Source organism: Sinohyriopsis cumingii, chromosome 2 (genome assembly GCF_028554795.1).
Source record: "Sinohyriopsis cumingii isolate HCF-2022 chromosome 2, ASM2855479v2, whole genome shotgun sequence".
NCBI classification, from domain to species: domain Eukaryota; kingdom Metazoa; phylum Mollusca; class Bivalvia; order Unionida; family Unionidae; genus Sinohyriopsis; species Sinohyriopsis cumingii.
Window position 1 is genome coordinate 54,173,083 of NC_142962.1, and position 23,339 is coordinate 54,196,421.

General features: G+C 42.2%; 1 protein-coding gene across 1 annotated transcript in view; it reads left to right on the forward strand.

Moving 5' to 3' along the window:
- The window catches only part of LOC149804880 (uncharacterized), a 58,326-nt gene that overhangs the window by 26,082 nt on the left and 8,905 nt on the right, over positions 1-23,339 (forward strand). Inside the window, exons 8-9 of the mRNA XM_089933345.1 lie at positions 5,608-5,721; positions 7,582-7,695. Coding sequence (XP_089789471.1) covers positions 5,608-5,721; positions 7,582-7,695 — 228 coding nt within the window. The remainder of the gene's footprint in view (positions 1-5,607; positions 5,722-7,581; positions 7,696-23,339) is intronic.

Consider the following 23,339-nt stretch of genomic DNA (forward strand, 5'->3'; position numbering starts at 1 on the left):
TAGGTGCGCGAGCGTTCCTACGCAGTTGATCAATGGAACACAACTTAAATATGACTGAAACGAGGATGCCATGTATTTGGGTGCGTCTGAGGTAGATACACTGGGTAGTGGTATAACAGCTACGAAAGCCACGGTCATGCTTCCACAAGATGATGATTTTAATTTGAATTTAGCGAGAGAGAAAAATCGCAAGAATTTGTACACTACTTTCACCAAATTCTCCCTTGTTACCTTTGGTTGAGGATTTTAGAATCAGACAGAAGGAAGAATTGGAGAGTTTCTCCTTCGAATACGTTCACCATCACATTACGTTACGAATATTAGCCTACTACCCCGCAAACCCAGCCCTACTAAAAGACGAAAACTCGTCTGTCCCTAGCTGTATCAACAGACAAAGGGCAATAACTCTTATTCATTATTTCCTCTTGCCACAGCCAGGTTTCGATAGTGTTTAGCTTGACTGCTGTACAGACCACACGTCGTATAACTCATCCCCCAACAATGCAGCCATTTTTATGTTTCTTTAGTCCATCTCCTCCGCTCAACTCTTCACAAATGCACTCGAAGATCGGGAGAAGGATGCCTTTCTACACCAGGAGATACGATCGCTCATAAAAAATAAAAAAAGCTGCGGAGCTTGTGCAATGGCCCCAATACCCAGGGTTTTATTCAGGGATGTTTCTTTTCGGAAAACAAACAGCAACTTGAAACCTACCATCGACTGGAGTTACCTTAATCAATTCAAGATGGAGACTGCGAGTTCAATCTGCCTCTCCATTTCGATGGGATGATTACGCCGTCAGTCTCAATCTGACCTACGCTTATTTTTCACATATGTATCCATCCAGTATCACAAACATTTTCTCATTTCTTTTTCTTTTGCTTAGCGCCTCAGAGTTTAAAAGTTCACCGTTCTTCCCCTTGACCTCAACACCAACCCCTGGACTTTTACTCAGATTATGGATGGCGTCAACACCCTCTTCTCGCCGACGTCATCTTCAGCGATGGCAGCTTACACTCCTACAGAAACACATGTTAAGTTCTATCCTGCTCCAAGACAGGAATGCTCTTCTTTCTTTTCAAGATCATCTAGGTATTTTAGTGAACTGGAAAAGTCAGACTTCCGTCCATCCCAGATCTATGTCCATCTGTTCATCTGGGTATGGAGTTCTTAGCCAAACGGAATTTGGTGCGGCTTCCTGGTGTTCGCGTTTCCAGGATCGTCGAATACGTCGATTCCATTTCCAACAAGACTTGGATTTCAGCGAGAGATTTCGTGAATGTGGCAGCGGAAATTTATTTCCGCTTGGCCGTCTCTTTTATGCGAACCATGCCAGATTAATGGCGTCCATCTTCAAAACCCATTGATCAGTCAGTGGGGCAACCCAGTCGCCTGACGAAAATAACGGTAGGTACCAACGCCAGTGCGTAAGGCGGGGGCTGTCCTCCTGTTGTAGACCTTCACTATCATTAGCGACAAGTGGGAGCAAGGGGAACGGCCTCTGCACAACAGTATCATATAAATCAAGGCTGTCATCAACGCTTTTCATTTCTGAAAAGATGACTGCGGCAAAAACGGTCCAAACTATGTCTGACAACTCTGTGGGTGTTGTTGTATGGTTGAACACCATTTCAGCACAATATAAACTATATATGGCGGCCAGTATAAATGGTATAGAAGGAATCTAGGAAAAGCCGGGAGAGAATCACCGACCTACAAGAAACTACTTGCAAGCTTTCTCACATACCCACATTGGCCGAACCCGAGACTCGAACCCATGCAGACAGAGGTGAGATGTCAGTGATCCGTAGCGGTGAGCGCTTTAGACCATTTGGCCACTCGGAGACCCTCAACTCTGTGGTAGTGTCCTATGTCCTTAAACAGGGAGCACCAGATCGCTTGACCTGTTTGTCCTGATTTGGTAATTTCTACGTTATTGCAACAATCTCCCTATCAGCATACAAATCAGACACATTCTCGGCAGGTATTCACTCAGATTGCACACTTCCGGAGTGGAGGATGGGGTCCAATGATCATCGACTTGCTGATAAGGTGGGATCACAGGCTATTCACTATCCCCTCTCCAGTTAGAAACCTAATAGCTTCGGCCGTGGATGCACTTCATTCATTTGGGAGGGGGTTTGAGGATTCTCCCCCCCCCCACGGTGCTGAGTCCGAAAATAATCCAGAAGTTAACGGGGTCAGAAAGGCAAGATGATTCCGATAGCCCTCTCAGATGTGACAAGTCCTGGGTCGCCGATCGCCTCATTCTAGCGATAGATATACAAAGGAAGATTCCGGCCAAACCGAATGTTCTCCAGCATCCGGGTGCTCCTTCCCTGCCTGGACCGTCCTCTTCTTCTACACGTTCAGCTCTTACCAGGACAGCCTCGAGAGACAAAGAATTCAAACCTTAGATTGTGGAGAGAATGTCGAGAGCAAAAAGACCCTCCACTCTGAATTCTTCTGAGTTAGGGAAAGTGGCTTGTTTTCATGTATCTGGCGCCACACTAATAACATTGTCCCTCTATCCCTCATCTAGCCGACTTTTTCTCTAGCTCTTTGAGGAGAAACAGTTGGCCCCAATTGCTACCAAGAGCTACCACCCCATGCTATTGGACACATTCCGGCATCATAGCACACGTCTTTTTGGGAGGGATATAGATCTTTCGGATATTTTTGACAATATTGATCTCAGTCGACCAATATCCCTCACTTCGTCTCCAGATGAAACAAGTCCTGTTTTTCTTGAACTTGGCTTATTTCGAATCCATTCGAACCTCTAGCCTACACCTCGCTAAAGTCACTATCATACAGATCATGTTTCCTGATAGCTTGAACTTATGCATGCAGGGTAAGAGGGCTGGATGCCCTTTATGCTGACCTGAACTCTCTTCAGTTCAGATCGGAGGGTCCGGTGGTTTTCTTGATACAATAGGGCTTCGTAGACTAAAATAGGTTAATGTCTGTCGGTAATCAAAGAGTCGTCAAAATGGTACTAACAGCTGTCTCGCTTGGCGCTCAGCATTAAGAGGTTAGTGTTATGACTGGTCGGCCTGGTGTCAGGATAATATGACTGGGAGGGGCATGATGCTACATGTCTGCAGAATGATGCCCCAGTTCTAGGCGTCACTATAAACTGCCACACTGCAAACATGGTAGCGATATGACTTAAAAATTGCTAAAGCTACGTTAAAAATCCAAACACACACACACACACACACACACACACACACACACACACCACTGTTAATTTTTCAAATAGTGGCGAATGTGCAAGTAGTCCTTGTTGGAATGGTGGTGCATGTCTACATGGGACCAGTTTCTTCAGTTGCACGTGTTTCATTGGGTATATGGGGGTTGTATGGGAAGCAGATAAACGTTGCGACAGACCTTTCGTCCTCTCCCTCTCTCTCTCTCTTTGCTGGTTCGAATTATTTACAGGGAGGATCGGGATATTGCTGATGATGTTCTAGGTTAAGGTTATTTAGTTTAAAAACAGGTTTTATCAGTGACCAATATTAATTCCCAGCAAAATTGATATTGGCCTTCCCCACCCTCCCAAAAACTAAATAAAGAATATCACGATAAAGGTTTATTGTGGAGTTTCTCAGTGGGAAACGAAGTATGCATTTATATTATCAAAAACTGATCATTATTGCAAACGGTCACGAGAATTCACGACTACGTTTGTTACTCATTTAGATGTAGTAAAACCAAAAGATCAAAATACTGAATTCAAGCCCCCAGTTAGTAGTAACGCCACACAACACCTTTCTGGTGGCATAACCTCGTAAACTACACCACTTGATAACTTCTGATAGTGTTTGGCGTGAATCATTATGAAGGTGTAACAATTCATTGTTCGAGATGTGTACTGTTCTTATTACCTTGGGATCAAGGTCGTAAGTCATAGAAACTTTACGTTAAGGTTATAGTTATTTTTTATATTTATATTTCCTGAACTCGTTTATTCTCATCATACTTGGCGAAAATCATTATTAAGCGAAGACACTTCATTCTACGATATACTAGATCGACACTTTGATCGTAAAGTCAGTTAAGACATGTATACGTTAAGGTTTTGGTCTAAGGATCTTCGTTTGTTTATTTTTCCTAAACGAATTGATTGATACTTGCAGCCACCCATTATGAAGTTAAGACAATTCATTCCACGACACCCTTCCTAGCCCTTTGGGCTCTGGGATCAACGACACCGTCAAAGAAAATGCGAGACAGATTTTTGTTGGAGGTTTTCATTGGTTATATTTGCTAAACTCCTTTTCGGATTTTCTTCATGCTTGGCTTAGATCATTAAGAAGCAATGCCAATCAATTCTCCAACACACTCTCTCGCCCCTGTGACCTTAGGAGAGAGGTCATATATTTTATAGCAATGCTATGATAGTGGGTTAGACATGCAAGCCCTGGCCTTCTTGTATTTTCACTTGTGTAAATGCAATTTTTTACAGGATACTTGGATGTTTGATTATTGGAAAACAATTTCTAATTTTGTATTATGATACATTTAAACTTCGAAAACTCGTAGTAATGCTAGCCCAAATTATTAATTCGTTTTGGATGTATTCTAGTTACAGCATTAGATGTTTATGCGACCGATTGATCGCGTCAATCAAGCGATAGATCTTAGAGCTATTGCGTGGTAGGGACGGTTAATCAAGTGATGTATCTTGGGTGTTTTCGCGTGATTGAAAAGGTTAATCAAACGATATATCTTGAGGTTATATCTCAATTGAGAAGGTTAATGAAGTGATAGATCTTGAAGTAATCGGGTGATTGAGAATGTCAACCGAATGAAAGATCTTGGACTTGTCGCGTAATTTACAATTTTAATTGCGAGCTAGATCTCGAAGTTAACGACAGTTAAGTGCAGAATCTTCGCGCCATCATTTGAATTTCATCTAGAGTTCGGCCTTTAATATTTAGCCATAATTATCCATCATCTACTCTCAGGTAATATATTGGGTATAAACTTTATAATACGCTCTACAACGCCACCGGTAAATGACTGAAAAAAACCCATTTATATTACATAATATAAATTACAGTTTATTGTAAAGAAAAAAATATTTAAATAAATGAATACATTCTCAAACCAAGAATTCCCAGGTCAACTGGACATCTTTTTGTGAATTCAAGATATGCTAGCATACATGATACAACGGAGAAAATTAGAATGAGGAATGGTTGCAGGAAGAATGGTGCCATTGATCACAGGATAAAGCTGAGTACCTGATATGTAATCCGAAAACTTGTGTCTTAAAATTTAAATTGCTTCAAAATTCTCGCGAACATACTAAGTAAGTTTCAATGATCTACATTTGTTTTGTCACCGATTCACTCGTGGTGCTTCGAAAGTTTCACGGACACAAAGCAGCTTGTGTCAAAAAATGTCAAGTAAAATCCGTTTCATTGATGACGTAAAGCAACCATAGAATGTAGGACCCAGTGGTCTAATCCTGGAGACTGGGATCCGCAAAAGATGCATCTGTAGTAGTCATCATGTCATTAAAGAGTACACATAATAATGATGAATTGCGTTTAAATTAGAAAAGTCAAGTATTGCCTTCTCTTTTCTCGTTCTAGATGTAGATGAATGCGCTTCCAGTCCATGTTTAAACAAAGCGACATGCCAGGACCATACTAACACGTACACATGTATTTGTCCTGAAGGTTTCTCTGGATGTAACTGTGAAGACGGTATCGTAAACTATTTTTCCTGTCTCCAGAGCTTCAACGTTTCTTTTCATTTTTTTCTGATTACACATATTATGTAAGAAATTCAATTGAGCAAAGAAAGAATAATGAAGTACAGATTTAAATCGTGAATATTGTTATCTCTGTTTAAACATATTTATAGGTTACTGCATTTGTACGGGAAAATATGAACGTGTTTTTCGGATGGAAATACTGCACGACCTTGGGAGTGCAGTATATCCATCAGACAAAGCGAGTTCATATTTTCACATACAAATGCAGTAACCTTTTTATTATATGCTCATTTTCTTATTCTACCCAAGGCTTAGATATGTAAGTAAAAATACACTACACGAAACAAACAATTTATTCCGTATTCCAAACTAAATACACAAGCGCAGAATCATCATTATACAACAAAAACATTATTACTGCGCACATAACTCCGCCCAGATAAATTTGAACTTAGTCGCGAGCTAGACATAACTTAAGAAAGAAAATGGAGTTTTGGTCTACTTAAATTTGAAAATTTGAGCCTTATGGTGAATGAATGCGCATTTGCAAAAAAAAAGAAAAAAAAATCCATTTGATCTGGAATGAATAGATTTAGGTATTTTTGTCGTTTCTACGATTTTCGTGATTATGGACTGGATTTATGTGCCAATTCTACGTGAAATACATCGGATTTCAGCGGCAACTGAGCAGCGATTTGACATCTGCAAGTGTGTTTCTGTTTTGCCATTGAATGTTTGAAATCATAATGTGGGAAAGATATGAAGTCATTCAGTTTCAATTATCAGAAGGACGCTATGGAAAATAATTTCATTTTTAGTGCAGTAAGGAGGATGTATTTGCAATTGGAATATAGTCGAAATTACGGTACAGTTTCGAAATGTGTAATCAAGCTTGAGAACCCATGGCATGGCTCATGTAATTCGGATTTCCAGAACTAAGAAAATACATTTTGAGGAAATTCAGGATGTAAAACTAAGTATATTTTTGCCATTATTATTACCAGCTAAAGGAGACAGTTTATGCCTTGTCAATTGCATGTCACTTGTAGGTACCCAGTAATTTTATGAAATCTGGCGTCTATCGCCAAAATCCGAAACATTGTATCACAAAATTTAACGCGGAATGCAGTAAAGCAGCTGGTATGTGGCAGTCCACGAAACATCTGTTTTAGTTCCTTCAGAAACAAATTTAATCAACCAAAACGTAAAGCGTCTGCAACACTAATGTTCATGATTTGTTTGCAGATCCTAATACACTAGAGGACACACATGTCCTGCACGTGAGTGCAATATAAAGGTGAGCATATCGTAAAATACTGAACGATTCTGACAATGTAAAGTTAACGGAGAAAAAATGAGCATATAATAACATAGCATACATAATACATGGATCTAAACTTTGACCTTCATAACTACCAAACTTACTCTTTATGCATTGAAGAGCTTCCGATGTCAAACGTCATTCGGAATCAAACGTTCGGCAATTACAGGTTGTCATAAGCGGAATGTCTTGTATTAAATGCACTCTTTTTTTTGTTGTCTATAACGAAATCAGACCGAGTCTTCGCATATTTTATACATTTGTAGTTTCTCGTTTGAATTTGTCGCATTTGAATGAACCATTATACTTTAACCTCGAATGACCCATGACATACTGCGAAGAACGTAACTCGTGTAACTAACTGGAGAAAATAATGGTCTATTACACCATAGAGGAAAATGACGAAAGACACAAAAGAGAAGAACGTATAAAATGGGAGAATAAACACATTGGACAGTGATTATATACATAGTCAGTTTAATGTCTGTAGAACTGAAAAGTCATAACCAGCCTATTCTTGATTTACAGTACCAGCCGACACATTTAGCCAGATCATTGTCCCCAGCGTCATTGCCATAACTTCCGGTGCCAGTCTCGTCATTTTAGTATTCTGTATAATGTTCTGCTGTCGAAAAGAAACACGTAAGAATGCATGATGGACTCTCTCTCTCTCTCTCTCTCTCTCTCCTGACCACAGTTTAAGACATTTACACGTGTTCGCATATGGCACAAGTCTTTGTTCTTATATCTAATATTTTGTGTGCACTTTATCATTCAAGACACTCGAGAAGTGTTTCCTGTTTTTCGACGCAGCTAATTGATGCTGAAAAATTTAATTTGAGCTAAGTGTACCAAAGTGTAAATGAGAAAGAAAAGTTATAAAATCTCGTTCAGCCCCCCCCCCCCCCCCCCCCCGTTTTTGAAGCTCATCTTCTGTATTTTACAATTTGTGAATCCTCTCAGATATATTGTTGTTACCCTGTTTTCTCTTTCTGTATAGATTTTTTTTTGTACTAATGAAGATGCAGAAAAATATAAACTTGGATGATGATAAAGAATTTTGCCGATTTTCAGGAGATTACACTCCATCGGTGTAAAGTAAAAAATTTGTGCCAGTCGTTATTAAAGAATTTCATGTCTGACTGATTTATCTATGAAATTTTGGTCTATCACAATATTTGTGATATTTGTTTTTCTGTAAAGTTGTTAGCAATATCTGGGAACGCGAGCAATATTATACAAGTGTTACGATACACCACACTCGTGTATTTTCTGTTCTTTTGCCCATGCAACAATTGTCTCCGATGTTTGATCTATTATTAAGTTGGAGACCACATATAGGAAAATATTTCGCAGAACAGTGACTAAATCAGTGACGTCACGCGTAAGAATGAGTTCATAAAAAAACTATTCCATCTATGGAAATTTCCATCGATCAATGTTAGGAAGTGTATGCCAGCAAACGTCACCCCTGCTTAGACTTTTCAATTTACAGTTGGCTGAGACAAAGCACCTTGCAACTCTTAGACTTACCAGGCCAATAGATCATAGAAGCATGGTGAATTTAGGATACACGACCTATCGCAAGATCTCCTCTGCCCTCAAGCATACTAAACCAGGGTTTAGGGCCTTGCCTTGCTGTCGGTTAAATTTCATAGAAAAAAAAAGTTATTTTGTATTCACGACTGAGCCTACTGGGCTTGCTCTTTGGTATATGAAGCGAGACATATTCTTTAAAAACTTGCATTATCTACATGGTTCCAATTTTGTTTTCGTATTTGAATATACATGTTTTGCGTTTTGGTTTGAACGAATGCAGACACAGACAGACAGATAGACAGACAGACAGACAGACAGATAGATAGATAGATAGATAGATAGATAGATAGATAGATAGATAGATAGATAGATAATAGATAGATAGATAGATAGATAGATATATCAAATTGTGATGCGCCCATGGCGCATTAATACGCATATATAAATATTTGTTCAACGTTAGGTTATATTTTAACAGTAGGGTATTGCATCTATATTTTCTATATTCTGTGATGAATTTCCACTGATTAATCAATAGCGTTAAAATAAAATAATGATAAAAATAATAATAATCCCCATCTTCAAAATGAATTAAACATGGTGCAGAATTTCGTCTAAATCATTGTGTCACTATCTGTCTGTCTGTCTGTCTGTCTCTCTCTCTCTCTCTCTTCTCTCTCTCTCTCTCATGCATAAGGAGGGTAATTGGGGGATATAGAGTGAGAGAAAAATAGAAAACTGAACTTGCACAAAGTAACCTACAAAAACATGTGTCTTCGTAACCGTTAGGTGTAAACGGTCCTTGAGTTTTGAATAGTGTTCACAGTACCAATGATACCGGGGCCCGGAGTGGCGAGTGGTCTAAAGCGCTCACCGTTCCGGATCACTGCCATCTCACCTCTGCGTGGGTTCGAGTCTCAGGCTTGGCTAACGTGGGTACGTGAGAAAACTTTCCAGTAGCTTCTCGTGGGTCGATGTTCTTCCCGGGATTTTCCAGGGTTCTTCCTCCGCCAGATTCACTGGCCGCCATGTATAGCCAAGAACAACCAATGATACGGAACATTTATATGTAAGGAGGAATATACGTAGTGTAATCTATTTAATGCTGTAATTTTATTTATTTCCTCATGTTTTACAAAACTATTAATTAGAGAATAAACATATAATTTAATATTAATATATCCGAAGGCCGCGCTACCGTCGTCTCTCTATCGTTCTCCATCACTGTGTGCGTTGGTAAGGCAGCAGACTAGTCTCTCTCTCACTCGATCAATCGATCGATCCGATCCGATCCGATCGATTAACTTTCGTAGAAAGAGACCAGCGATCATCGGTTTAAAAACCTGAATGGCAGATTTTCGTCGGTATGATGAGATGTTTCTGGACCTATGACTGATGGAAAAATGTAGTCACAGGAAGCAGCGGAAAGGAGAAAGTTATAAATGGTGTATATAATTAATTGTATGGTTGATATTACTGTTAATTAAGTTATAATAACGACTTGGATGAACTTTAAATTCATTTAAACGCTTGAATTAATTCATGCCGGTTCCTGATGTCTCTTAGTTTACCTTTCCAACTCGTTGAAATAAGTTAGCTGCTATGTTCAAACAGTTAACCATGCTGTGTTTGCAGTGTTACACTTTCTTTATTTAAAACTGTTTCTTGTTTAAATAATTAGTCTCTCTTATATTTATTTAATCAATATCAATGACAATAGAAGTTCAATAACTAAAGGAAGCAACTTCTAAACATTTGCATAGAAGACTGCTTATAAGCAAAACGTTAAGAACAGCATTGGGCACGGCAGTAGTTAAGTGGGTCACTATACGTACAATGGAAATTAGCATTACGGAGACCCCTGGGCGAATATACGTACAATGGAAATTTAACATGGCGAAAAATCGTGTGTTAATATACGTACAAGGGGAATTAACATGGGAAAAAAATTGTGGGCCGATATACGTACAAGGGGAATTTAACATGGGGAATAGAGTTTGGGGGTTGTTTAGGGACAAAGGGGAATTGAATATGGGATTTTTTTTTTTTTTTTTAAAATTTTTTTTTAAAAAGGGGTAGGCAATGGAAAGGCTATCTCTTTTCGAGAAATATGGCTGGCCCTGAAAAGGGCCTTTGGGTTTTCTTCTTCTGCTTCTAGTTTCTTCTTTTTCTCCACCAAGTTCTTATTTTATCTCCAACACTCTTTCTCTTCTTTTCTTTCTTTTTTCTCTCCTGCTCTTCTTTCTTCTTGTCTTCCTCCTCTTCTTTCTTCCTCTTTTCATTTTCTTCTTCTTTTTCAATTTTTTCATTCCATGCTCTCATCCTTATCCTTTCCTCTTCATCCTCCTTCTCCTCCTTTATTTCTTTCAACAGATCACTGATGATTACCTTCATTTTTCGTAAATTGTTTATCTCCATCTTCACTCGATGGGGACTATAAGAATAGTGATCCTCGTTTAGGTTAACCAACATTTGCTCTATCATTCCTAAATTGTCGAGGACGTTTTGCAATTCTTCCATTTTGTCCATTTGGTTAGAAGCCATCTTCTTTTTTTATTCTTTGCAGAATGGTTTGAACGACGAATACTGTGGGTTCTTATACGAAAAGCGCGGACGTGAAGGAAAACATCCCCCTACTTTTTCATTTCATATAATAAAACCCTAACTATACTCTCCACATACGCTAAGAAACAAAAAACAAAATCCATAATCTACTATCCACACAATCGTACGTGAGCGCTTACAAAACCCTAACCATACTCTCCACATACGCTAAGAAACAATAAACAAAATCCATAATCTACTATCCACACAATCTTACGTGAGCGCTTACAAAACCCTAACTATACTCTCCACATGCGCTAAGAAACAATAAACAAAATCCATAATCTACTATCCACACAATCGTACGTGAGCGCTTACAGAACCCTAACTATACTCTTCACCTACGCTAAGAAACAATAAAGAAACCCATAATCTACTATTCACACAAACGTACCTTAGCTCTTACAAGCACCAACACACAAACACATACCCTCGCACTATGAAAAAAGAGTTAGTGTTTATAATCACACTACTCTACCTACACACACACACACACACACACACATTGGCAAATCGATAGTTATTTCTTTTCTAGAGTATTGGGTAGCCCTTAAAAGGGCTGTTTATTTTAACTCCAGATGCACCTATCTAATGGTTGCACCTTCCTGGCCTGGCGCCACACACGCATCTTCTACACCAGTCTCCTTTCACCTTTCTTCTGGGGAGCGCAGAGGGAGGATGATTCGCTTCAACACCCCAATCCTCTGTCTCGGGAATATTGTACGACATCCTCTCTTCTAGTTTCTTTTCCTCCTCTTCCCTCTGTCTTCTCTCCTCCTCTTCGTTCTTCATTCTTTCCTCTTCTACTATAGCCTCCGCGGCCAGTTCATTTAACAGGCGCCTGACATATTCCAGATGTATCTGGAGTTCAAGAAGTTTGCTTATTCTGCTATTCATTCTTGTGTTGAACAATCAAAAAGGGTAGCTAGACTGCCCAGCGAGTTTCAATTTATAGTGAAAGCGCGGACGTGATGGAAAACATCCCCTAAAAACGTAAAATTGATCTTCCCTAGATCATAACCAAAAAACAACAACGCGCGGACCTAAAAGAAACACTCACTCACTCTTTTATGCTACCCATCACTATTTTTAAATTTTTTATAAATCACTTCAATACACTATCCACATACTCAAATCAATCCAATCTAACCCCAAATTTACACCTCAAACACCAAAAAAAAAGACATCATGTTAATCTACTATCCATACCAACTTACTTAAGCACTTACAAACACAAACACACAAACACATACCCTCACATTTTTAAAAAAGAGTTAGTGTTTATTTTCACACTACTCTACCTACACACATTGGCAAATCGATCGTTATTTCTTTTCTAGAGTATTGGGTAGCCCTGAAAAGGGCTGTTTTTTTTTTTTTGTTTGCTATGGCATTCTTTTTTTAGTTTCTAAGAATGCGATGTCCTCTGAGGATAGACTTTCTGGCGATAGGTCTGCTTCTTCGAAAAGAGAAGAAGAACTCTTTGGTGTCGATCCGACAATCGACAAAGCCTCTGTCAGCTTCAGGTTGCTGCTGCTGCTGTTGTTGTTGTTGCTGCTGTTGCTGCTGTCTCTGAAGTCTGTACTTCTCCGTCCATTCTTCTTTCTCCCTGTTCATTTCTTCTCTGAAGAGCTCTTCTATCAGGTCTTCAGTGATTTTTAACATTCTCACATTCTCTATTTCTTCGGCTTCGGTATCAGACTGTGTCTGACCCTATGCAAATTCACGTAGGCTTCGTTGAGTTTAGCTAGTTTGGAACACATCTTCTTAGGAGGATGAGTCGACAATGGATGGTTAGACTGGAAACAACCCCGGTTCTTAAAGTCAAAGCGCGGACGTGAAGGAAAACATCCCCCACACGGTTTTCGAGCCGCAACGTTCAGTGAGTGTCATGCGAGGGATAGTAAGAAATGAAAGAGCATCAATCCAACATTCTTATAGCTAAACAAACCACAAAGGCATTTTTTTTCAAAACACAACATTTTTTATTCAAAAATCACTTAACACTAAACAACAACTCTAACATTTTTAACAATAATCCAACATGATAACATCAAACAATTTTTTTCAAAACACATTTTTTATTCAAAAATCACTTAACACTAAACAACAACTCTAACATTTTTAACAATAATCCAACATCATAACATCAAACAATTTTTTTTTCAAAACACAACATTTTTTCCACAGTCTCCTCACATTCCATCTTTAAAGTTTCTCCACTAGGTAAAGAGGGATAACAGTCTTCCATGGTTTCTAGTAATCTAGGATGACTTCTCTCAAACTGTTGATTTCTATGGTATTATCGAATTCTGCATACAGGAGGACGTTCACCGTTTCATCAGGGTCTCGGTCTTTAAACTGAATTTCCACACGAATCTGGCCGGATTTTATAGGGTGGAAATGTCCCTCGTCGCTGCCTTGGTCTGGAGTGAAATCGAAAGCCCACAAAGCGTAGCCTCCTGCATAATCCTCGTACGTAATACCGTGACTGGTATTGGTTCCTAACTGTCCGGTGGCTTCGTACAGGGACAAGTACGATCTCAAGTAATTCTTCTTGGTAAAGTCAGGTTCGAAAGGTAGGGTACACAAGGTCTTGCCATCGCGACTGACTTCGATTTTGGACACGCCAAAGTGTTGAAAGTAGAAAGGATTTTTTTCGGCAGCTCCGTTGAAGGCTGTATTCTCGACGATACCAACGATCAAACGTTTGGGTAACTGTCCTTGGAACAGATGATCTTCGATCATGGATCGCTGTCCCTTGGGAATGGTGAAGGTTTTCACTTCCACGCGTCGTATGGGATACTTGGCAGTCGTTCTGCTCAACGTCTGACCGATGTCGTTTCCCACTTTAGGTAACACTTCCACACGGCGTACGTAGAGTCTGGCTTCTAGGATTTTGGTTTTGTAACCGTCACTATCAGCCATCAAATGGAAAGCGGCACTGCTACGATTCAGTCTCAGGCGGACATCCACCCCGTTCAGCAAATACTTTTCTTGCAACCACATGTCCAAATGCAAACGATCCATCAGTTCTAAACTTGTGTCGGCTCCCGTGATTCTCTTTCTTCGTTCTAGAAATCCATCATTGTTGTCTTTCTTTTCATCAGTTTCCAATATTTCAAACTTGGTAGGTTCGTCAGCTTCCCATACCACACAGGCATTGAGATGAGTGTTCTTGGCATCTATTCCGTACGTCAAGAGATTTTCCAGGTAGGCACGATAAGGGTAAGTATCCATGCTGCTACTGACCAGTTTGTTATTCAAGTACAAGTCCACTCCACTGAACAAGGAATGCATGAAATTGTTGACGGGAGCTACTGCTTCATCGTCTATAGCACCTCCGATCTTATCTAGAATTTTGACTTTCAGGTACAAGTAACTGCTATTCAGATCGATGTAATCTTCGGGCTGTCCTTTGATTTCAAACTCGATGGGAGCGGAATCGGTCAGTGAGGAGACGGGGTGAAATTCCACCCACTGGGATTCTTGCATCGTCATCATCGTGGGGGGCATGGAAACAGATCCAGTTCTGTCTTGGAACAAGCGCAAGATTCTCGGTGCATCATTTTTTTGTCTCTTTTCTCAATAATCGAAAACGTCTAAGACTCGAACGGTTCTTCTTTTCTTGGCCTTTCTCGCTTGAAGTCTGGTGAAAGGGTGTTTTCTTCGTCGTCTCTTTCTGCCTTGTCCTTGCTGAATGCCTGACTCGGTAGCGTGCAGGGCATTTATAGGTGTTTCTCGTTGGCCTAAAATGTCTTTGCCCGTTTGCAGCAAGACATTTTTGCCTGCCCTCATGAAGGCTTCTTTAGGGTTTTGTTTGTCGATGATGACATTTTGGAGAAATTCTTTGCCTTGCGTCAGTGCCGCATCTTTCAAGGCGTGCAATCCGCGTGTCACCATCGGTTTCAACACCGGGGCCACCGAACGAAAGGCCGATTTTAACATATCTCCTAAGCCGTGTCCTCGCTGTCGAGCAACCCCTCGGTACACTGGATACATGACTTAGGAATCGTGAGAAAACCGTTTTCGAAAATGGAGTTTCACCGTGACTTTTCCTTTGGTGAATGAAATATTTTGTCCCAAATCTCCTTTTATAGTAATGTTGACCGTGTCCAAATACGACTTACTGACAGGCAAATAGTGAGGATGGACAAATTCGCGGTGGACGTGGTAAGTGTTTCCACCTTCCTCGTCAGTGTTCGTGGCAGAATCTACTTTGAAAGGAATGACACGCAGTGACGGTACGGAGGTGTGTCCCACCACGTTATACTCCACCACATCGGAGTACACAAACATCAAATTCAGTCCTTGGTTCAGTTCTACCGGGGCACGAAATAACTTGATAAAAGACTCGTTGTCGTAAACGATGGGTAATTCGCTTTTCTTCATCATGCTCATTCTCAGGTTCATGTCTCCGCCCAACATGTCATACAATTCAGGACAAAATAAAATGGACAGGATTTTACTCCGTTCAAATTTCATCAAGAAGCGACGAGCTGTTTTCTGGTACTCCATGGTGACACTTTTGTTAACATGCTCCAAAGCTTTCAGAAACACGACATTAAACCTGGAGGCTATGGTGCTGACCAAATGTTGACCACTAAAATAATAGCCTGGGGAAATGAACAAGTGATAGGTGGTGTACTTTTGTGTACGGGTTTTCTTGTCATATTTGACATTGCTATCCATCCACTGTTGCAATTGTTCGTCATGAACTTCCATATCAAAAAAATTTTGATTGGGAAGGACATTGAGGACTTGGGTCGGGTGAATCATTTCTACTAAAGCCACTTCCCAATGGGCTTCGTGATCTAAGGGGATGGCCTGAGGTAATTTGGCCGTGTAACAGCACAACGTGTTCTTGGGAAACACCTCCATGGAACTGTCACTGGGTAAGGTTAAGTAAAATTGGTTTTGGTGACTCATAATTCCAGAGTTCTGTGGCTGTCCGAGGGGTTACTGGACGTCAAAGGCGTGTCTCCGCCCAAAATGGGGTTCTGGTTGTGGTTGGAGTGGTGACTGGCGCTGGCACTGGACACAAGGTTCCCGTGGTTCCCGTTCGAGGTGAATTTCAGGGAGGGATTAGGAAGCAGGTAACCGATGCAACTGCTCAATAAAATGGTCCACAATTGTTTGTCTCCTTGTTGCAAACTCAAATTGGCGATGGCTGCCCCGATGACACAATACACCACGAAGATTTGGCAGAAAAAGACGATTTGCGTTTTAGGCACACGTTCTCCACACCACACCCACAAGGGTTGTTTTTGTAAATCTTGCACAGAAGAACTAGGGGAAGGAGGAGTGGTCGACGTAGCTGCGTCTGTGTGAAAAGGCATGATGGTCACTTCTTTTTATAGTCGATCACTTGCGAAGCGTCGATCCAAGAATCAAAACTGGGTGGATATCCTTTCCAACGTACTTTGACTTCTTTGACACGTCGTTTGCCCACTTTACGGGTTCTGCGTTCGAGAATGCTTTCGATGTCGTACACGTCGTCTTCTTTTTTGGTGACACGTTGTAACTCGGGCAAATAAAACGTTCCTTTGAGCACTTCTCCGTTCATGTCTTCCAATTTATAGACGGCAGGATGACGGCCATGCACTCGTCCAGTGACGCGAAACAATTCGGTCGTCCAGTTAGGTAAGTAACCTTTGTCGAAAGTGCGTTTGGTTTTGCCAATGCGCACCCAATCTCCTACGGCCAACTCTCCACTTTTCTTGGGGACAGCCCGCGTCGGGGACGTACCAAACAGGCGCTCAAACACCAACACTTCGTTGTCGGGAGTCACGTCTTGCGGGGCACGTCCAATGCTTCGATGGTAAGATTGGTTGTACGCTTGCACCAGGTGCGGTAAGATGTCGATGTACTTCAGAGTGTGGTGATGCGTAAAATATTTCCACATGCGTTCTTTCAAAGTGCGTTGAAAACGTTCCACGATGCTGGCTTTGGTTTCGGGATTCTCGGTGGTAAAAAAAATGAATGTCACGTTTCTTTAATTCTTTTTGGAAAGCTTGGTTCAGAAATTCGGTGCCTTTGTCCGTTTGCCATCGAAGAGGGTGACGACCGCTTTGTTTCAACACCCGTTGCAGGGCTCGCACTAACTCGCTGCTCGATTTGGAAGTCAAGGGCACGACCCAGGCAAATTTGGAAAAGACGTCGATGACACAAAACAAATATTTGTAGCCACGATTGTAGCTGGCCAAATGAGAGACATCGGCCAAATCGGCTTGCCATTGATGATCGATGCCTTCCACTCGGGTGCGACTTCTGGCAAACTTGCGTCGAATGGGTTTGTGTAAAGTGTAGGTAGCTTGTTCTTGTAACCATCGTTGCACTTGAGGTAAACGGAGACTTTTCAGTCGCGTTTTGGCAGCACGATACAATTTTTGAACTCCTGCGTAACCTGCAGGATGGGAGGGATCGTAGTAAATGCTGGCTAAGACTTTTTCCATTTTTTTGTGTTGGTTGGTGTGTTAATAAGACACCCACTCTTGGAGGATGCTACTCCTTTTCTCTTGGGGTATTTTCTTGGATTGCAATGCTTTGCGTGTGCGGCCAGCAATAGGTGTCGAAGAGGAGACGGATGTCTGAGCGGGGGATATCGGTTCTTGTTTCACTTCTGTCTTCACTTCTGTCTTCACTTTCTTTTTCTCTTGTGAGGAAGAAGGGGTGGCCATCATCTTTTTAATCCATCCATTTCTGGAGGTAGGTGGTGTTGTTAACTTGCGTACTTTTTCTGGTGGAGTTTGAAACCCTTCCTCTTCTTCTCCTTTTTCTGTCTTGGTCACGGGTATTGGTGGTACTGGTACTGGTACTGGTACTGGTGATGGTGCTGGACTTTTCCTCAAGGTCTTAAAATCTTTCAGAGTGGGTAGAGCTGTTTCGTCTAAAGCTTTCTGGTGAAAGAGTTGCAGTCGTTGCAAGAGTTGACCGTACTTCTGCGATTTTTCTGTTTCGGACAAATCTTGGCGATCCATCAAGGACTGCAATTCGTGTTGTAACTGGGACATCTCGCTCAAATGGGGATTGGGAGGTAAATGCGGGGTGTGTTGTTCTTGCCACTGATGGTATTCCATCCATCGTTTGTAAGGCACTAAAGCTAGTTTTCGTCCTTCCATGGGGTTGTCAGGGGTCGATTCTGAGATCTTGGAACTTCCGAGGCCTTTTTATCTTGCTCCCACCAGTCCTCCCAACATGGTTCCCAAGACTCCTTTCAGTATGGGGCCTAACAAGAGAGGTAAAATACCTCCACGTTGCACTAACATCTTCTTTTTTTGACGAATGGGAATTTTCTTTTGAACCATTTGGCGAAGAACGTGACGATGTTTGTCTAAGCATTGTTTCTGGTGTTTGGACAAAGGGATCGTGCCTTTCAAAACGTTCAAACAACATTCGCACACGGTATCGATGACCTCTTTGGAGGCTGTTTGAATGAGTTTTTTTCGTAGGGGTGGAGAAGCTTTGGACAGGACAGATAACATGTCCCCATGTTTGGCTAAACGTGGTGGCAGTCCTTTCCTTTTCTTTCCTTGGGGTTTTCTGGAGGGTGACATCTTTGAGTCTTCAGGAGTACCAAAAAACACTGATACCCGACTTGGTCACAGGCCTTTTTTTATACTGGAACGCGTCGCCACTGATTGTCTTTACGTCGTATTAGTTTGAGGACAGGCATGACACGTCGTGCAGGGGTACGTAACGGACTAAATCGAGCCAGTTCTTGCTTGGACAAATCCAGTAAACTTTGTAACATGCCCGATCTTTCTTGAACTTCGATTTTGGGAGAAGGTACTTTGTGAGCAGCAGCCACTGCCACTAAATTGGGAGGTCCTGCCACTGGGGAAGTTCTTTTGGGGGTCATCAACGGAGAAGTTCTTGGTGTGATCAACGTCTCCAAGTACTCTTCAGTTCTGGGTGTCATTAACGGAGAAGTGGACAAACGTGAAGCTGGCGGAGACGCAGTCACCGCCGTGGCAGGTCGTGGTTTGCGAGTGTAAGGTTGCGTCCTGGCCGAAGTGCCTCTCTTGCGACTAGTTTTCTGTGGACTTTTCTTTTTCTGGGGGCTTCTTTTCTTTTTCCGGGGTGGTGGTGGTGTCTGGTCAGAAGAGGGTCCTGCCACTGGAGAAGTTCTCCTTGGGGACCTGGTCTTTTTCTTCTTGGGGCTTCGTTGGACTTTTGTCTTGGGGATAACTTTGGGGGCATTAGGATCCCATCTTAAGAGTGAGCGAATGATGACCCCTCCTAGAGTACCGCTCCCTCCAGGTTTCAAAATGATTTGTTTTTTGGTTTGAGTGTCGATGCGGGGATCGGCCAGTTGGGCCAAAGCGACTTTGTTTCGATCGAAAAAGCGTTTGGTTTGATGAGGAATCTGGATGATTCCTTGGAGTAATTGACGTGCCGTCACCGTGAACCATCGTAAGACTTCTTTGAGACTAGCTTCTAAGACACGAGCTCGTGTTTGTGGATCTTTTTCTCGACTGATGCCATACAAGGCACGAATCAATTTGACGGGAAGATGCGACTGCAGGGACGTCATGTTCGCACTGAGAGTGAGACAGACGAAAAAGGGTCTGAGGTTTTTATAGATTTTTTTATGGGGAGTGAAATGAAGTCGAGGACGGAGACGTGTACAGGACAGGCCCTCCGTCTTGGCACCAGTGGTGAAACAAGTGGGTACGAAATCGCAAATCCTCGGGGGTTGTAGGTTTCAAATCGACGAGTAAATAGGCGTGTGGAGTTTGAGTAGCATCGTCGTACGCCTGGGTCAGCCAAGGCGTTCCTAACTGTTTGGCTAAGACTTGCACTTGCGATTTATCTCGAGGGCTTTTAAACAAGACCACGTAATGCGCATTGAGACTGATGGTGGGATGGGCTTTACTTTGTTGAAACAAATTTTGGGTGATGTAAACGCCACTGGCATTACGGTGATGCCCTTTGCGCGTGAACCACAGTTTAATTTCTTCTTCGTCTTCTCCTAACATGTCGTCGAAAATGACCAAATGGGTTAGACGGGAGTCAGAGACGATGCCATCGTCTTCTTTAGGAATGCCTTCCACAAACACGATGGAATCGCCTTGACTTTCTCGCAAGAGGCTGTACACCGATTGCCACTCTTTGTAACACCACACGATTCGTTGAGGGGGTCGATCGATCAAATGATGTTTATGTTCGATCAAACGTTTGACGAATTCGGTTTTGCCTGAACCGCTAGGTCCAGCAATGAGCATGTTGAAGGGATGGCGAAGATACAAAGCCTCTCAACTGGCACGATCTAAGTGTTCGTCGATGACTTTGACAGTAGAGGAAGAGGGAGCAGAGACAGCAGAGGTAGCCATGGTGTGAGAAATGTCACTTGTGACACGAAAAACAAACAAGACAAGAGTTTATATACTTTTTCAGGACACGTTTATTGAATGTTTCAAACATGAATACGAAAGACAAAAATGCATAAAAGCCAATGGCTTAAGTACAAGAATAAAAGGCACATGATAACCATGAACGTGGAATAAACACAAGTGTCTGTACAACATGTTTTGGGTAAAGTTCTAACCAGTTCTATAGTAGGGGGCAAGGTCACACAAGTGTCCTCCCGAAAGGGTCTTTCAGGCCTGTCCACGACAGTCCTGTCCTGGGTGACGGGTTCTTCTGGCACCGTCACTAACACAGGTTGAAAAGTAACTTTTTTCCTTGAATAACTCTCGTGCATACTGGGCCACCTCTTGTGTCCAAGCCTCAAAACCCTGGTCTCGGTGATGTCCAACATTTGACTCCTAACCAATCTGGTTTCTTCTTCGTCAACGACATGGTAAGTTACTTCAATGAACAATGAACTATCGATCTTGCCTAGGGTTCCTTTTCATATACAGACCAATACCGACGTGACCGTACGGTAAGGTGAAGTGATTGGGAAGTCGCACTCGCTTCTGGTATACAATTTGATAGACTTTTTCCAAGGGTCGACTGACGATGTGGTGAGTGGGTAAACGTACAATCTTGTTCGGTTGATAGGTGGTCACTTTAAAGTTTCCATCCTCTCCCGATTGCAAGGCTTCTTTCAATACCCCAAAGTTGACCACTCGACTGGTACAATGATTCAGAGTCAGTCCTTTCACTTTGCACGTCGTGTGCACTTCTTGTTTGTCCCGGTATTCGTAGCCGTAATTTTTGGGACCACCACTGACGAAACTTAGAATCTTGTCGTCGGGATGCTCGTCTGTCCAGGCTCCTAAACGGTCTCCTTCGATGTCAGGGTGCTGTTGAATCGGGTGATGGATGTAAATGCAACTGTCCGTGTCAAAGTACAGGACGCGTTCTTCTAACAGTTCTAAAGCTTCGTACAATTTTAAGCGAGCATGAGCTGTCACGTAAGCCGCAATGATGACATTTCCAAAAGGGTCGTCTTGTACAAAGTCCAGATCTTCTTCGTAATTGACCAAGATCAAATCCTCTCGAACGACGTCCACGTGTTTCATGTATTTGGTTTTGTCGTGAATCATCTGGAAGTAGCGGGAAGGTTCTGTCAAATATTCCGTCTTGGGTAAACACGGTCGTTGTGCCATTTTACCCCACAAGCAATTTAACATCACTTTGGCAAACGATCGCCTGCCTTCGTTTTCTTCGATGTGGTCTAAAGTGATGCCTTCTTGTGCATAGTATTTCTCTTTGAATTGTATTTGGTCTTCGGGAGTGTGACACCAGGAAGGATAGCCGCTGGCTTCTTGTTTCAGTTTCAAAAAGGCATCCACGTAGTCGGCGAAAATGCCTTTCTGAGTAGGGTCACCCTTGTGGTACTGTTGTGTCTTGGGAAAGTGGCAAATTTCGTACACTTCTAACAGTTGGTATCCCATGTCCAGAGCTTTGAACAATTCCACGCTGACCCAGGTTCCCGTCAAGGCACGTTCTTCCTGGCTGTGATGGCAAGGTTGGTCCTGGTTGCACGTTTCGGCACAAGTACGGCACAAGGGAAACATCAGTTTGCCTTGACAATGGTGAGGTAAGACGGGATGGTATAGGTTCGTGGGAGGCAAAACTTTACACTTGATCAAGCCTTCGTATTGTCGAATGTTTTTCAGGTCGATGTTTTCCGTCAACAATTGCGGGTGCCCTACAGGAAAGCGACAATATTTGCACACGTAGGGATACAGCGAACACACGTCCAAGTATTTGATTTCTTCTCCTTTCTCTTCGTCGGCTTGGTACAGCAAACAGGTGCATTGGTCCTTCCTCCGTACAAACTATCCCTCGGGTTCAGCGGGTCCATGAACTGGTAACTTTCCACGAGGCGTTTAAACTGGGGATCGGTTTTCAAACGGTGATCGTACTCGTGTTCCCACATTTCCACCACTTGGTATCCTTGCTGTTCTAACTTTAGGCGTCGCTGACAAGTGTCCTGGTACAAGTCTTCCATGGTTCGTTGCAAAACTGATTTTTAGTGTCACGGTCAGGGTAACAGATGGGACATCCGTGAAATAAGCAACCGTTAAACTCGTACACGATCTTGGGGTTTTCTAAGTCCCAGCCATCTACCGAATACATTCCGATGGTCTTTTCGCCTCCTCCGTTGCGGGCATGCTGAATCCATTTGTCTTCCTTGTCGCACAAGTAATGTAACCAACGTAGGGCTTTGACCGAGTATTGACGCTTGACATAGTGGGTCGTTTGAGGACTGATGACAGCCACGGTGTTTTCAGGCATGAATCGTTGGCGGTACACTAAGGAACACGCTTTGGCAATGGTGCAAGGTTCTTTCAAAGGATCGACCCCTCCGTGTTCCATGAACAGTTCTCGAAATTTTCCACAGCAACGTCGTAAAATGTCCACGTCGGAACGACAATACTTTAACATTTCTTCCTGAAAGTCGAAGGGGTCAGAGGCATGAGCCTGGTACCAAGCATAGAAAGCTTCTCGTTGTTCGGTACGCATGTTGTCGGGGTCGTAATAGTGAGCCTCAGGCAAATGGGGTAGAACGGCGTGTTGATTGGCTTCCGTATTGAAAAAGTGTGGAAAGTACCCTTTATCCATTTCTGTCATTCCAAACGTTTTAGGCATTCGACTCAAAGGCATGGCCAAGTAACTCATTGAATCTTTAAACTGCACTTGTCCCACTTGCATGAAAATGATTTTGGCTCCGTTCAAAATCACTT